Source organism: Microtus ochrogaster, chromosome 15 (genome assembly GCF_000317375.1).
Source record: "Microtus ochrogaster isolate Prairie Vole_2 chromosome 15, MicOch1.0, whole genome shotgun sequence".
Lineage (NCBI taxonomy): Eukaryota > Metazoa > Chordata > Mammalia > Rodentia > Cricetidae > Microtus > Microtus ochrogaster.
The window spans coordinates 6,007,015-6,021,562 of NC_022017.1; the positions used below are offsets into that span (position 1 = coordinate 6,007,015).

Consider the following 14,548-nt stretch of genomic DNA (forward strand, 5'->3'; position numbering starts at 1 on the left):
AATTAAATTTTTAAAGAAATCTTTATTAAATTTTAAAGCAAACATCTTTATCCTCACTAGACCTATTCCTCTGTTTTGTTTTGTTTTTTTCTGCCTGAAGAACTGCCACTGAGTTCCCAAGTCATGTTTGGCTTTTCTGCTCTTCCTGCTTACATTTAATCAGTCAGTGAACCTGTGAGTTTACATTTTTTTGAGACAGGATCTCTATGTGGCTTGACTATCTTGGAACTTGCTATGTAGAGTAGTCTGACTTTAAACTCATAGAGATCCTCCTGCCTCCGCCTCCCAAGTACTGGGATTAAAGCTGTGTAACATTAGTGCCCAATGAATTCTGTCATAATGATGTTTCAAGTCCATCTCATCTTCTGTTGCTACCTCTTGTTACCAAGAACATAGTTTTACTTATTTTTTATGTATATTTTGCCTGCATCTTTGTAAGTGTACCGTGTGTGCGTGCCTCTGAAAGCCAGAAGAGGGCATCGGATCCCCTGGAACTGGAGCTAGGACAGTTGTGAGCTACTGCATGGGTGCTGGGAACTCTAACTACTTCCAACCCTGGTTAAGAATTTTGATTTCTCGGGCTGGAGAGATGGCTCAGAGGTTAAGAGCACTAGCTGTTATTCCAGAGGTCCTGAGTTCAATTCCCAGCAACCATATGGTAGGTAGCTCACAACAATCCATAATGAGACCTGCTACCCTCTTCTAGCCTACTGGCATACACAGGCAGAATATTGTATACATAATAAATAAATAAATCTTTTTTTTTAATATTTATTTATTATGTATACAATGTTCTGTCTGTGTATATGCCTGCAGGCCAGAAGAGGGCACCAGACCCCATTACAGATGGTTGTGAGCCACCATGTGGTTGCTGGGAATTGAACTCAGGACCTTTGGAAGAGCAGGCAATGCTCTTAACCTCTAAGCCATCTCTCCAGCCCTAAATAAATCTTTAAAAAAAAGAATTTTGACTTCTCATTTGTATTGTTGTACTTGTCACATGTTTTTTTGCTTTCAGTTTTGCGTTCTTTTAATTTACTTGTGAATCTGCTATTAGAATGGTCTTTCTAAAGTATTTGATCATGCTACCCTGCCTATACTATAGCTTTTAAGGCCCTTCAGGATCTGTCCCCGCCTCATCTCTCCATGACCATCCCTTGTCACTTCCATTTGTTCAGTAAAGTATGTGATCTGTGACTCAGATCTCTATGCCTTTGCACATAGGCTTCCTCATATCCATTCCCACTTGACTACCTGGTGGCTGCTGCTTCTCTTTCCTTAGATAGTTGTACAGGTGTAACCTGAGATTTGTGTCTGGGAATTACCCCTTACCGCTTTGTCTTTTTCATGGGCTGACAATGTACTTGCTGTGTAGTCAAGGATGAACTTAAACTTCTAGTTTTCTGCCTCCATTCTTAGAGTGCCGGGACTATAGTTGTGTGCCATTACATCCTTGGTTTGCAGTCCTGGAATTGAATGAACTCTTTCTGCAGGGTAGGCAAGCTCTCCACAACTGACCATCCTTAGTCCCCTCATCCCTGTTCTGTGGACTTTTTAATGAATCACTGATAACAGACAAAAGAAGTGATTTCTTGACTTTAAAAATCTTACGCATTACTAAGATATCAATCGGATCTTGTGTTCTAACTTAAGTGTTCTTACGACAAAACTTAAAATTTACAGATGTCTTCAGGCTGGCCTCCAACCCATCTCTTAGCTGAGGATGACCTTGAGTTGATCATCTCCCAGGCGCGTTCTTCCACGAATGGTTTTATGAAGTACTAGGGATCAAACTGAAGGTTTCAAACGTGCATGCTGGGATAAACGCTCTTCCAGCTGAGCCTCTTACTCAGCTCTTCCATGGCCTGCTTACTTGGGGTTTTCCTAGGAATTCATTCTGGTGCAGGGAATTGTATGGGATTAGAGAGATGGCTTGGCCCTTAAAAAGGCTAAGGTTTACAACCATAGAGATAGTAATTGTTTGTATGGCCAGGAATTTGTGTTCTTGGCACACTGCTAAAAGCTGCTGTCACTGTCCTGGTGACACTATTTCCTAGTGCAAAAACAGAGGGGTAGAGAAAGTCAAAGAAGCCAGGTCTCCTTTAGAATGCTAAACCAAGCTCCCAATTACACTAAAGGGAGTCATAAACCCTGATTGCTCTGGGAACGTTCTTAGTAGCTGTCAAATATTTAATAAGATCTTCATCAGCTTCGTTTACATATTAATGGAAAGGGGAAATTTCACCTGTTTTGCTCTAGTCTTTGATATTTTGAGACAGGGTTTCCCTGCTTAACAGTCCTAGCTCTTGTAGACCAGGCTGGCCTTGAACTCAGAGATCCACCTCTCTCTGCCTCCTGACTGCTGGGATTAAAGGCGTGCATCACCAGGGCCCGGCCTTTTGCTTTGTTTCTTCAAGATAGGGTTTGTATTGGTAGCCCTGGAACTCACCTGTAGACCAGGCTAGCCTCAAACTCAGAGGTGTGGCTGCACTAGAAATAAAAATGTGCGTACAGACTGGAGAGGTGGTCTTTAAGAGCACAAGTTGCTCTTGCAGAGGACCAGGGTTTGGTTCTCATTGCCCACATGGTGACTTAAAACCATCAGTAACTCCAGTTCCAGAGGATCTGGCTTACCAGGCATGCACGTGGTGCACATCCATGCATGCAGGCAAAACCTGCTAGAACTCCCGTAGTTCAGACTGGCATCAACCCTGATAGGTAGCTGTGGGTGACCTTCAACTTCTGATCTTTTTGCCTTAGCCTTTTTTTAAAATGTGCGTTGTTGTTTTGCATGCATGCATGCATGTATGTGTGAAAAGTGTCAGATCTTAGTGTGGGTGCTGGGAATTGAACCCCAGTTTTCTAGAATAGTCATTTCCTGCCACTTACCTCCGGGTCTGTTAGGACCACAAGTGTATACCACCATTCCAAGCTTGACAGCACATTTGATTATCCATCAGTATATAGATACCAATCCTACTGGATGGAAGAAATGATATGGGGATATCTCTAGTTGAGGGTCAAGTCAGTATGTATAATGGAGCATTCATAGTGATCTAGACAAGGGAGTGAAGACAGGCCTCAAGTAAATAAAGGATATAGGTCGTGCAGTGGAGATTGCATTTTAATTAGGGAGAGAGTTATGTGCCAGTTTATAAGAAAGCAAGCTTCACATGGTAGTACACACTGCATGAGAAGCTCACGGCTTTCGGGGACCTTCCAAGGGCATACTGTGGCATAGACGCAGGTGTCACAGCTGCTGTTTTCCCAGCCGTCCTGCGTCAGCCTTACAGTGCTCAGACTAGAGGCACATGTCTCCATGGTCAGCTCTGAATGATAACCAGCATGCCAGTTGAGCAGAGAAGCAGAACAAAGGGTTATTACAGGTTCTGAGCAAGGTACTGGCTGCTGATTTTCCCTTCCAGCTATGATTCTCGCTGTCATTTAATCAGTGCTAGTCTGGTCATGAAGGACAGTGGGAAATGTATGACATAAGTTTAAGATTTCAGCCAGAGCCTAATAACAAACTTCAACAAATATCACCTTCATCCCAGACATGGAGGTTTTCTTTGTCATGGTACCAGAAGTCCATCTGCCTGCTGCTGCCATGGTTGTCATGTCCTGGTCTTAGCAGCTGGACAGTGTCCCTGTCATCGCCTGCCCCCTTCCTGCTCTCACCTAGGAATGCACAAAAAGCCCTAGACCTGACTGGATGAGTTGGCGCAAGAAGGGTGGCAAGGCTGGCTATGGTCATCATGGCTGAGGTTGAGCCAAGCCTTGTTTCTAGGATATGAGCTTCCTGGGTCAGAGGTAGGACTTATCTGGGGAACCTCCTGGCTCGTTAGTGGGTATCTGGGGATGTCTGAAGATGAAGCCCTCTGTTGCGTTCATTGTTTCTTTTTTATTTTTGGACAGTCTAGTACTTTAGTCTCCAGATTGCAATCTGACTTCTATGCACTGGTCTGGAATTTGGTACAGACGAGTAGGGAAAACAAAACAGCAAAATAAGCCTGCAGTTTTCAGGCTTGCATGCTTTACCTTGTGAGAAGGGCTCTTTGCCTTCCACCTTTCACACTGGGTTTAGATACACTCTGTCTTGACCTGTTCCTTTTCCTTCCGAGTTTGGGGTGTATGTGTCCCTGGTTTCCAGACTCTTGAGACTGCCAGCAGCTGGCTATGGTGATTGCTGAATAAGCTGCCGCTGATACATGCCTTCTGAGACACAGAGAACCGTCTGGCATGGGTGGCTCTGAACCCCCAATTCAAATTGTTTCAGAGTTGTGTTTATAAGTGGTAGGGCACACCTATAATCCTAGCATTTGGGAGGTAGAGACAAGAGGATCAGAAGTTTATCTTAGGGAACTAAGACCCTAACGCATACATTTTAAGGTGGCTGGAGAAATGATTCAGTGGTAAAGATACTTGTTCTTGCAGAAGACTTTGGGTTCGTTCAGTTCTCAGCACTCACAGCAGCTCACAACTGATCATTTCTTTTTAGAGATTCTTTACATGTTTTATGTTTGTGAATGCTCTGTGTTTGTGACATGCATGTATGCCTGCAGGTCAGAAGATGGGCATTGGATCCCATTATAGATGGATGTGAGCCACCGTGTGGTTCTTGGGAATTGAACTCAGGACCTCTGGAAGAGCAGCCAGTGCTCTTAACCATCTGTCTAGCTCCTATCCCAACTGTTCATAACTCCAGTGAAATCTCATGCCTTCTGTGGGCACAAGGATGCACATGGTGCAGACATACATGCAAGCGAATACTCATGCCTAAAATAAAATAAATATAAAAATAATAAAACTTTTTTTTAAAGTATTTGTTTGAGGGTTGGTTTGAGACGTGGTCTTGCCGTTAAACTGGCTTGGAACTTAAGATTCTTCTGATTCCACTTCCTGACTGAGGAAATTATAGGTGTGAGCTAGCATGTGTCTCAGGTGCACGTCTCTGGCGGTCCTGTGACTGGAAAGGGGAAATGCATAGGTGCATGAGTTCTGTCGATAGCAGTAGCTGGAATGGGCGTGTTGAATGCATAGGTGCATGAGTTCTGTCGATAGCAGTAGCTGGAATGGGCGTGTTGGTGTCTTACATCTTTAACTGTGGTTCTTCTGCTCTCCTTGTCCTTAGCAGGCGTGTGTTAGGTGTCTGCTGTATACCATGTGTGAACGTTCAGTTTGCTGAGCTGGGGGTGAGATTGATAGAGACCTTAGGAGTTAACTGTTGAATTGCACCAGGCATTGTTGTACGTATTAGGACACAAGGCTGCAGGGCTTCTGGGTTTACTAAAAGGGAGCTTTGAAGCAACCAAAGGTTTTGAGCAGAAACCACATGACCTTAATTGGCTTCTAAGATCACTCTGGCTATTTTGTGGAGAACAGGCTAAGGGGTTAGGGAAGATGCAGGAATGAGATATCACCTCATTGCAGGTGACCTTGTGGCACAGCTCTCTTTGGTAGGCTGCAGAGCGGTGCAGAGCTTCCCCACATGCCCAGCTCAGTATGCAGTTGTGTGGACAGGGCACATTGCAGCAGCTCAGAGTAGAAGAGATAGGTTCTTCCATTGCAGTCATTCTTGCTGATTTCCTTCCTCGTCTATGTTAGTGTGGAAGGAAATCGAATTACAGTTGCAGGCAGGGAAGGAACTGCTCTTGACTAGAGCAGAGTGTAAGTAAGTAAACCTTGGGAACCTAGCAAGCCTGAGCATCGGCAGGAGTCCCAGAGAGCCACTCCTCATTCCACTCTTCCGCCCTCTTCAGAAGTCTGGGGAAGGTCGGTGGAGGGAGAGGCACAGATGGGTTTGTGGTGCTTTGGGTGTAACAGAGAACATCAGAACTGAAATTACTTTAGAAATCACCAGGTAGAACGGTCTCTATTTTTAGGTTCAGATCTGCAAAGATGAAGTAAGCAACCTCCCTAGAGTCCCTGCTGTAGGTTACTGGTGTAGCAAGGGCCTTGCGTGTCTCCTGCTTTGTCTCTGCTCTCAGAAGTTCAGTCTGTGTGAGTTGCCTTGATATTCGTTGTCCCTACCTGGTGCTCGACCAGCAGTGAATGAACTCCAGCTGTGACTTGGCAATGTCTGTGAATCTCAAGTCCTTAGAAGCAAATGATGGTAAGGCTTTTCTATTTCCTTCGTCTAGGATCAAGCTCTCCATACCGAGAACCAGGCTAAAACCAGACCACCACTGTCCCTCCCTGGGTCTCACTGACCTCAGAAAGCAGCTCCTGTAACCATGGGTAATATCTTTGGGAACCTCCTGAAGAGCCTGATTGGGAAGAAGGAGATGCGCATCCTGATGGTGGGCCTGGACGCTGCCGGGAAGACCACCATCCTGTACAAGCTGAAGCTGGGGGAGATTGTCACCACCATCCCCACCATCGGTAAGGGCTGAGGGAAGGCTGGAGGCCTGCTCAGGGATCTCCCCAGGCAAGTCCACACACCTCATGGGCTTCAGAGAGAGAGTGTCTGTTTAACTTACTGGCAGGTGCTGGAGCTGCCTGCCGTTTGCCCACCTGCCCTGGCCCTCCCTGATGCGGGAACTTCCGCAGCCTGGCACTCAACTGTTGCCCTCAGGCATTAGAGTTGGTTTGTTCTCTGTGATGTTTGGAAAGCAGGTGAAGGGCTTTGATGTTCCTGCCAGAGGCCTGGAATTGCTTTGGTTTAGATCTTCAGTGGCTTGGTTAAGACCTGCCTGCTCAGAGGAGAACATTTGCTACAAGCATGGGGCTGTGGTCATCATCCTGAGGCTTGGGGCTCCAGCACTGTAGCTCATGTCTCATTCTTCTCTCTGCCTCTCAGCCCCACAGCTTAGCTTAGATACATTTTAGTGATAAAAAGACAGAATAGAGTTGTGAAGGTTGACTTATATTGCCCAGGCAGCAGTGACCCTTCTCATCAGACATCATTGTTTTTGATTTCTTAGATTTTCCTTCGTGTGTGTGTGTGTAATATATATACTTATTTCTATGTGTGTGTTTAGGTTTTGCCTGTATGTATGTATGCACCATATACGTGCATGCCTAGTGTCCATGACACATAAAAGAGGGAATCAGATCCCCTGAAACCAGAGTTTGGGATGGTTGTGAGCAGTACTCTGGGTGCTAGGAATTGAGCTCTAGCCTTCTTTAAGAACGGGTGCTTTTAACCATTGAGCCATCTTCTACCTCCTTTAGATTTTCTTTTAGGCTACCTAGGTCAAGGATTACCATGTCCTAGGACCTTACGCTTTCTTTTGTTGGTGTCTTGTCCAAAGCTGAGAAGAAAGAAATGGAAGGAAACTCACTGGGTGGTCACTATTTATAAGTCTGGGATTGGAGGCCGGTGGCTATTGACATTTTCTCTCCCAAAGGGTTTAATGTAGAAACAGTGGAATATAAGAATATCAGCTTCACAGTATGGGATGTAGGTGGCCAGGACAAGATTCGGCCTCTCTGGAGACACTACTTCCAGAACACCCAAGGTATGGCAGACAAACTTCCTGGGGTTGGCATTGCTTTGCTGGGTTTGTGCAGTGTTGTGGGTAGCCAGCTCTTGCCCTGGATGCAGCTCCTGGAAGTGGAGAAAGGGGAACGTGTTTGGTGGGTGTGGTGATGGGGAAGGAGACATCTGTTACCTCTGTGTGTTCCGTGCTGTCTCTGCTTCTCTAGGCTTGATATTTGTGGTTGACAGCAATGATCGGGAACGAGTAAACGAGGCCCGAGAGGAGCTGATGAGGATGCTGGCAGAGGATGAGCTCCGGGATGCTGTGCTCCTTGTGTTTGCAAACAAACAGGTGAGCTGTCTCCCTTTTCCTAATTTGGGAGAGAGCAACCTGACTGTAGGAATTGTGGAGCCTTGGGGTTCATTGTACAGAAAGGCCCGTGACTGCTGATGTCAATTTGGTAATGTGGGAAATACAAGCAGTTGCCCTTCTCCTGTCCATCAGCTCAGGTGTATTCAGCAGCATGTAATGTGGTAGATAATAGATAAGTCCCTTGAGGATTTTTATCTTCCCTGCCGTGCACTGTGGTGAACTTAACTTTTGGCCTCCTGAATCACACGTTTATCACCCTCCTCATGGAATAGCTGTCTACTTCACTGGGTCTGGAGTTCTGGGACTGTGAGGCCTGGAGTAGTTCCTTCAGCTCTTGAGATGAAGGAGAAGGTGGCCACGTATGTGCCTTTGTTAAATGGGTTCTCTGGAAAACTTGGCAAGATTCTAAGGTGTCTTGTGTGTGTCTCCCTTGCACCGCAGGATTTGCCGAATGCTATGAATGCTGCTGAAATCACAGACAAGCTGGGGCTGCATTCTCTGCGTCACCGCAATTGGTACATCCAGGCCACCTGTGCTACCAGTGGGGACGGGCTCTATGAAGGATTGGACTGGCTGGCCAATCAGCTCAAAAATAAGAAGTGAGAGCCAGGCAGCCCTATCTGACTACCCCACCCACTCCTGACACGTACCCGTTGTCTCCCTACTCCTATCTCTCCCTTCCTTTCTCTTGAAAGTGTGGCCAAGGTCCTGGGTATCATGTCTACATGCCCAGCAAGAGCCTTGCCTCCTGTGCCTCCCTTCCTCCTTCCCTGTCCACTGACATGGTCGGTCCCCAACTGCTGTCCTGATGATGAATCATTCCAATTTACTGGATTTAAAACAAATGAGGCTGTTATGGTTTCATGGGGTGGTCTCCCTGTTGGGTTTCAGGAGAAAGAGTGGGGTGTTCTCTATGTTTGCTGTTTGGCACTGGTTGCTGTGCTCTTGGCCTCTGAGCCCCTTCCCTGTCTCCCTGGCCGCTCTCCTCCCTGTCTTCCTTTCCTTCTACCCCCTCTCCTGTTCTACATGGAAGTTGCACGGGCCTCTCTGTGTGTGCGTGCATGTGTGCGCCTGTATATACATGTATAGAGAGATATATATGTCGGGGTTGGGGGGAGGGAGTGGAGTGCAGCTCAGGGCTTGCAGCCAGGACACTGCCCAGTGGAGCCTGTCATCTGCCCCTCCTGTGTTGGTGAGATAAAGGGGAGATGTGGGTGGGTCCCCATTGCTTTCCTCTCTGCAGGTGGTGTTCCTGGATGTTAGACAGATGGCCGACTCTACAACCGTCTTCCTTATATTTTTTTCTCCACCCTTGTGAGCGCAGGAAATGGCATTTATCTCTAGATGACTGTTCCTAAGGAGATGCCATGCTACGCTGCCTCGTTGGTAGGGAGGAGAGAGGAACCCACTCACTTTGATCAGTCCAGAGTGTTCTATTGGTCCTCCTCCGTCATAAGAGCTCAGAGGGAGATGGGTTAGTGGGGCCTGCATGCTGAGGGGTGGAGTGTAGTCTGTTTTCCATCTTGTTCTTGTTACTAGGAAAAGGTAAGACATGGAACAGTCTTGCTCCTGCTTCTTCCTCAGGCTTCTGATCTTTGGGGCTGGGGCTCCATCTGTCCTTTGTCAGATTTTCTCACCTAGTCAGCTGACATGCTGAGGACTGACCAGGTGGGATAACAAGGGGCTGTGGAGTAGGGGTGACATAGCAGACCTCAGTATCAACCCCTCTGCTCCAGTCTCTTTCTAGTGCAGGACCAGCTAGAAGATGAGTTTCTGCTCTTGGCAGGCCTCAGACTCTCCTTGTCTGCCCTGTCCACCTCCTTCCTGGTGGCTTTCCTCAACCTTCACACACTTCCCTGAATAGGTTCGGGGAGTTGGAGTGGAGGAGACAGGACCCTGTGTGGCTGGTGCTGGGATAGTGATCTGCAGGGACCTCCCTGTGTCAGTCTTTGGTTGTTCAGATGCTGCTGCTGCAGGTCTGTAAGAGGGCACTTATTCCTGAGGCTCTGACCTGGGTCCTGATGGAGTCATTGCAGTGAAGCTGTGGCTGCTCTGTGGGCTCCTGTGTGTGCTGGCTGCGCCCTGAGCTCCAAACCAGCTGCCCATCAGCTCTCTGCTGAGGTCAGGACCCCGGGCCTTCTCCAGGAGGGCAGTTGTGAGCACCCCTCCGACCAGGTCTCCTGCTGGCTTTCTCTTCAGCAGGCAGATGGGTTCCCCAGCTTAGCCCCGCAGAACTGTGAGACGTCCAGGGGTGTCCCTCAGTGCACTTAGTGCTGTTACTAAACCCCAGATGCCACGTGGGTGTGTACTCTAGACCGTGTGCGTGTTTGTGTTTGTGTGTGTGTGGTATTTGGTGTGTACATGGGGCGGGGGCTGGGGGTTCTGTTTCATTTTAAAGTGGGTTCATTACTGTCACTCGACACTACCCTCCACACTTTCTTGTCTGTTTCCTGATTTTTTTTTCCACCTTGGTTGCCGCTCTGTGAACTCTGCTTTGCTTCACCGTTCATTCACCGCTGCTGCTGCCTGTTTGTTTTTCTTTTCCTTGTTTTCGTCTTCTACTTGATTTTCTACTCTTTGTGATTGGTGAGGACTTTGCCTCCTTCTCTGCCACGCCCTCTGGCCTTCCCTGCTTAGATGCTAGTTCCAAGTAGGTTTTGTACATTGCTTGGTCCACTCCTCCACCCCCTACCCCAGCATCTGTTTTTCTCAGCCTCCTAGGACCAACCTGAGGCTGAGCAGGCTGAAGCAGCCTATGATGTTGCCTTGGTGCTGCTCCAGATATGTCCAGCAGGGGGCAGTAACATCTTGTAACATCTCTGGCTCCAGGGGGAAGGGGCTTTCTACATTCCCATTCACTTGACATCTTTGGGGGTGGGGTTCCATTCCATTTCTGTAAACTCCCTCTCCTGCTTTTATCAAGTTGGTTTAATTTTTGATCTTCGTTGTTCCAGCTTTCTTCCTGGGGATTCCCCTTCCCTCCACCTCCAGCGTTTGTGGTGTTACAGTGGTTTCTACAGTTCGAAAGTGGGTTTTTCTTTTTCCTTTCTCTGGAATGTAGACTGTGTATGGTTAACAACTCACCTTCTCTATCCTTGCTCAAAAATGTGGGCTAATGCAATGGCTGTGACCCTGGTTGGAAATTAAACTTGTCTCATGCAGCTCTGGAGGAGCCCTTCATGCTGTGTAGCAGCCACGCGGCAGCGGGGACATCTGTTTCTGTCCCCTTCCACACTGTTCTCTCTCTGCAGCGGTGGGAGGACGTGCTTCAGTGGGTGGAGAATAAGTCACGGAGGAACTTAGGTTTATTGGGAACACTGATTGTGAGTCCTTCTTCCCGTCACACCCAGAAGGAAATGCAGTGAGTCAGGCAGCAGAGCGTGAGCTGGGACGGATAGCCTCGTGAAGTGCACACTCCTGAGTGGGCTGTGTCACCACCTGTTGACAGACCACAGGGCAGCGCCTCTCAGCCTGTGGGGGTCGAGTGATCCTTTCACAGGGGCTGAGTATCTGATACCCTGCTTAAATATTTATATCATGATTCATTACAGTTATGAAGTAGCAACAAAAATAATTTTTATGCTTGGGGGTTACCACAACTTGAGGGACTGTATTAAAGGACCGTAGCTGTAGGAGGGGTGAGAAGCATTGCTTTAGAGACTAAAGCAATTGAAGGGCCCAGAACATGGAGGCCCCTTATTTCTTCTAAATTACTCTTTCCAGCCCTGAAGATTAGGTGACTGTAGTCTGATTATGGCCACCCCGTGCTTAGACTGGCTTCTTATCACCCATCTAGACCTGGATTTGGGAAGTGAGTAAGCACAGGGCAAACATCTGGGCGGTGTAAGCATGGTCTGTTTCTCAGTGCAGTGGCACTGCACAGCTGTGCCTGGGGTGTGTGGTTTCCCATCCCCAGTGCTGAGCTCATCCAGAAACCCCACAGATGTCCTGAGGGAAGCACCTTTCCCGTGAAGCTTACACTCCCTTCCACTTCTGTCTCCCTCCGCTGCTGTCACTGGCCAACTCCACACAGAACAGGGACGGTGAGCAGGGGTGCCCCTCCCTCTTGCTCCTTGCTTCAGTGCTGACTTTGAGTCCCACATACTATGAAGTTCTAAATGTATACTCAGTTTCTTCTCCATTTCTCTACTTGCTAGTTTTCCTTCCATCCTTTCTCTTGTTGCTGAGTCATCACCCTCAAGAATCAGTGCTTTTTGCCCATGTCTCTGGCTTCCAAACCACCGAGCTACACAACCCTTCACCAACCCTGTGTCTTTAAGCATTGCTTACTTTCCTTGCTCCAGGCTCCCTCAGCTCGTAAGTTAGGAACATCTTTCTCAAGTGCTTGTTTATTTATTAATAAATAGATCACTTTCTGAACTGCATTTTCTTTTCCTTTTTTATTTTGGTTTTTGAGACAGGGTTTCTGTGTAACCTTGGCTTTCCTGGAAACTCGCTCTGTAGGTCAGACTGGCCTACAACTCACAGAGAGCCACCTGTCTCTGTCTCCTGAATGCTGAGGTTAAAATCATGGTCACCACAGTGTGGCTTGCTGACTTCACATTTGTAACCCTCCTCCTGCCTTTGTTCCCCAACGGCTGGATTCCCAGCGTGTGCCTGTGAGCCTAGCCTCAGCGGTAATTTTTCATAGGATAGTAATAATAGAAGCTGGGTGTGGGGGTGCTTGCCTGTAGTCCCAGCACGCAGAAAGCAGAGGGAGGAGGATCTCTGAAAGTTTGAGGGCAGCCTGGTCTATGTTTGTCTTGTCCCCCCTCTCCTCCCTCAAAAAAGTAAATACTAAAAAGCAGTTCAGTTGAACGACATACTTGGTGATACCAGAAAAACTTGGAGAAGCGGGTTCTTTCCTGTCCCGTAATCACTCAGACTCAAGGGAGGTAGAGGAGCCCTCTTGCTCTTGCCCAACCTATCAGCTCTGAGGGGATACAGGGTGAGGGGAGGGAACCTCAGGCCAGATAGTCTCCCATGGCTTGTATGTTCATAATCTGGCAAAGGACCTAGACCCAAGTGATACTACTTCAGAACAATCTGGGTAAGGCAGCTTCCAAAATGAATTTGGAGGAATGGGCTTAGACCAGCCTGGGTGGGGTGAAAGGCAGAGCTGTCCCCTTCACAGGGATGTGTTTCTTATCCTTGTGGTGTAGTGCTTGAAGTTTGTGGGGGCTGCTGCATCTACCTCCAGTTCAAGCACACACGTTCAGTTAGATTAGAGAGTGAGCAGAAATGTCTTCCTTTCTCTGTGTTACGGTGTTTGTTTAAGATGAGTTAAACCACTGTATTCAGGGGAGCTGGACGTCTACTTGAGGAAGCTCTGGAATCTTTTGAAATCTAGGGACTGGCCAAGGAGGATGCCCCTCCTTTCCTGCTGGTCATCACAGGGCAGGCTGTCATAGCACTGAGCACCATCTTTGGTTCACTCTCTAACATGGTAGCTGGAGAGGTCACTGGTCACTGGGGAATGGCAGGAGCCAAATACTTTCCTTCCTCCGCAGTTTTTCTAACTGGGTTTCCTGACCCTAATTGCTGGAAGGGGTGAGAATGACCCTGAGTTCATGAGAGGTGCAGAGAGGGGTAGGGCCAAGGAAGTGGAAACCTTGAACATGGTAACGGCAGTGAGGGTCTGGACGGTTGCCTGGGAAAGCTGGAAGGTAAGTGCTTGTGTGTGTCACCCTGGGCTTCTAAGCTGGTTGTGAGAGTGAAGGTGAAATGGCTGTACCCTGTGTGTGGACCGAGCTTCCTCCCACTCAGCCCTCATAGGCCTCCTTCCTGAGAGCTAGCTGGTAGGACAGGCAGAAGGTTTTGAACTGCTTTTACCTGTGCCCCTCCCCCCACTCCTCCATTCTGTTTATTTTGGACAGAGCTGGGTGTAGCTTACTGATTGGTCACTTGCTAAGCGGCCCTGGATTTAATCCCTGGTGCTGCAGACGATCAACAACCATCTTGGCAAGGACTGTCCTAGGTCAGGGTCGAATACAGGCACTTAAGGGTTAGAAGACTGAGCTTGTGGGCAGAAATTTACTCTGGTTTCCAAATGCAGCATAAACGACCGTACTGCTACAGGTTGCAGGTAAGGGGGAATACGTGTTCTGACTTGGTCATCCTTGCATGGATGAGGGATGGAGAGTGCTCCACAGGGTCTGGGTATGACCATCACTCTTGGATGGTTCTGCGTATAAACCGTACCTAAAGGGCCAGTAGAGCATGCGCTTCGGAGGTTCCATCCACAGCACCAGAAAAAACAACACAGTAAGGATGTGATTCAGTCCCCAGTGTCAGAGGGGCTGTGGGAAGCAGTGCCCTGCTTACACCTGGCTGCGGTGTGGGTGAGCTGAATGCCCAGCAGCAGAGGGAATTGTGGGAAGCAGTGCCCTGCTTACACCTGGCTGCGGTGTGGGTGAGCGGACTCTGGACACTTCAAGGCTCAGGCATTTCCCGGTGTGGTTTTCCACTAGGCAGCTTTCCTGCCTTTCTCAGAATCACAATTCAAGTTCCTTCTCAGTCCAACGGAAGTGATTCTTCCCTGACCCTTCCTGGGGTGTTGATTAAGTTGCCCTCAGTGGAGTATTTTTTTGGGGGTGGTGCAGGTGGCAGGTTCTCATTCTTGGGCCTGCTGGCCTGGAACTTGATCCATAGAGTGTTTGTCTCTGCCAGTCTCTTCAGAGATTCAAGGTGCATCACCTGTCCACGCCCCTCGGTGGGCTACTGCCTTCGCTCCCCCTCCCCACCTCCCTCCAACC

At 48.1% G+C, this 14,548-nt stretch overlaps 1 protein-coding gene across 2 annotated transcripts in view; it reads left to right on the top strand.

The window, feature by feature from the left end:
- Arf3 (ADP ribosylation factor 3) overlaps positions 1-12,173 on the top strand; it is a 26,550-nt gene extending 14,377 nt beyond the window's left edge. For both annotated transcript variants that reach the window (XM_005353949.3, XM_026782464.1), the window contains exons 2-5: positions 6,141-6,381; positions 7,350-7,460; positions 7,648-7,772; positions 8,235-12,173. In XM_005353949.3, the coding sequence (XP_005354006.1) occupies positions 6,234-6,381; positions 7,350-7,460; positions 7,648-7,772; positions 8,235-8,396 (546 nt within the window). In that variant the 5' untranslated portion in view covers positions 6,141-6,233 and the 3' untranslated portion in view covers positions 8,397-12,173. The remainder of the gene's footprint in view (positions 1-6,140; positions 6,382-7,349; positions 7,461-7,647; positions 7,773-8,234) is intronic.
- The last annotated feature ends 2,375 nt before the right edge of the window (positions 12,174-14,548 follow it).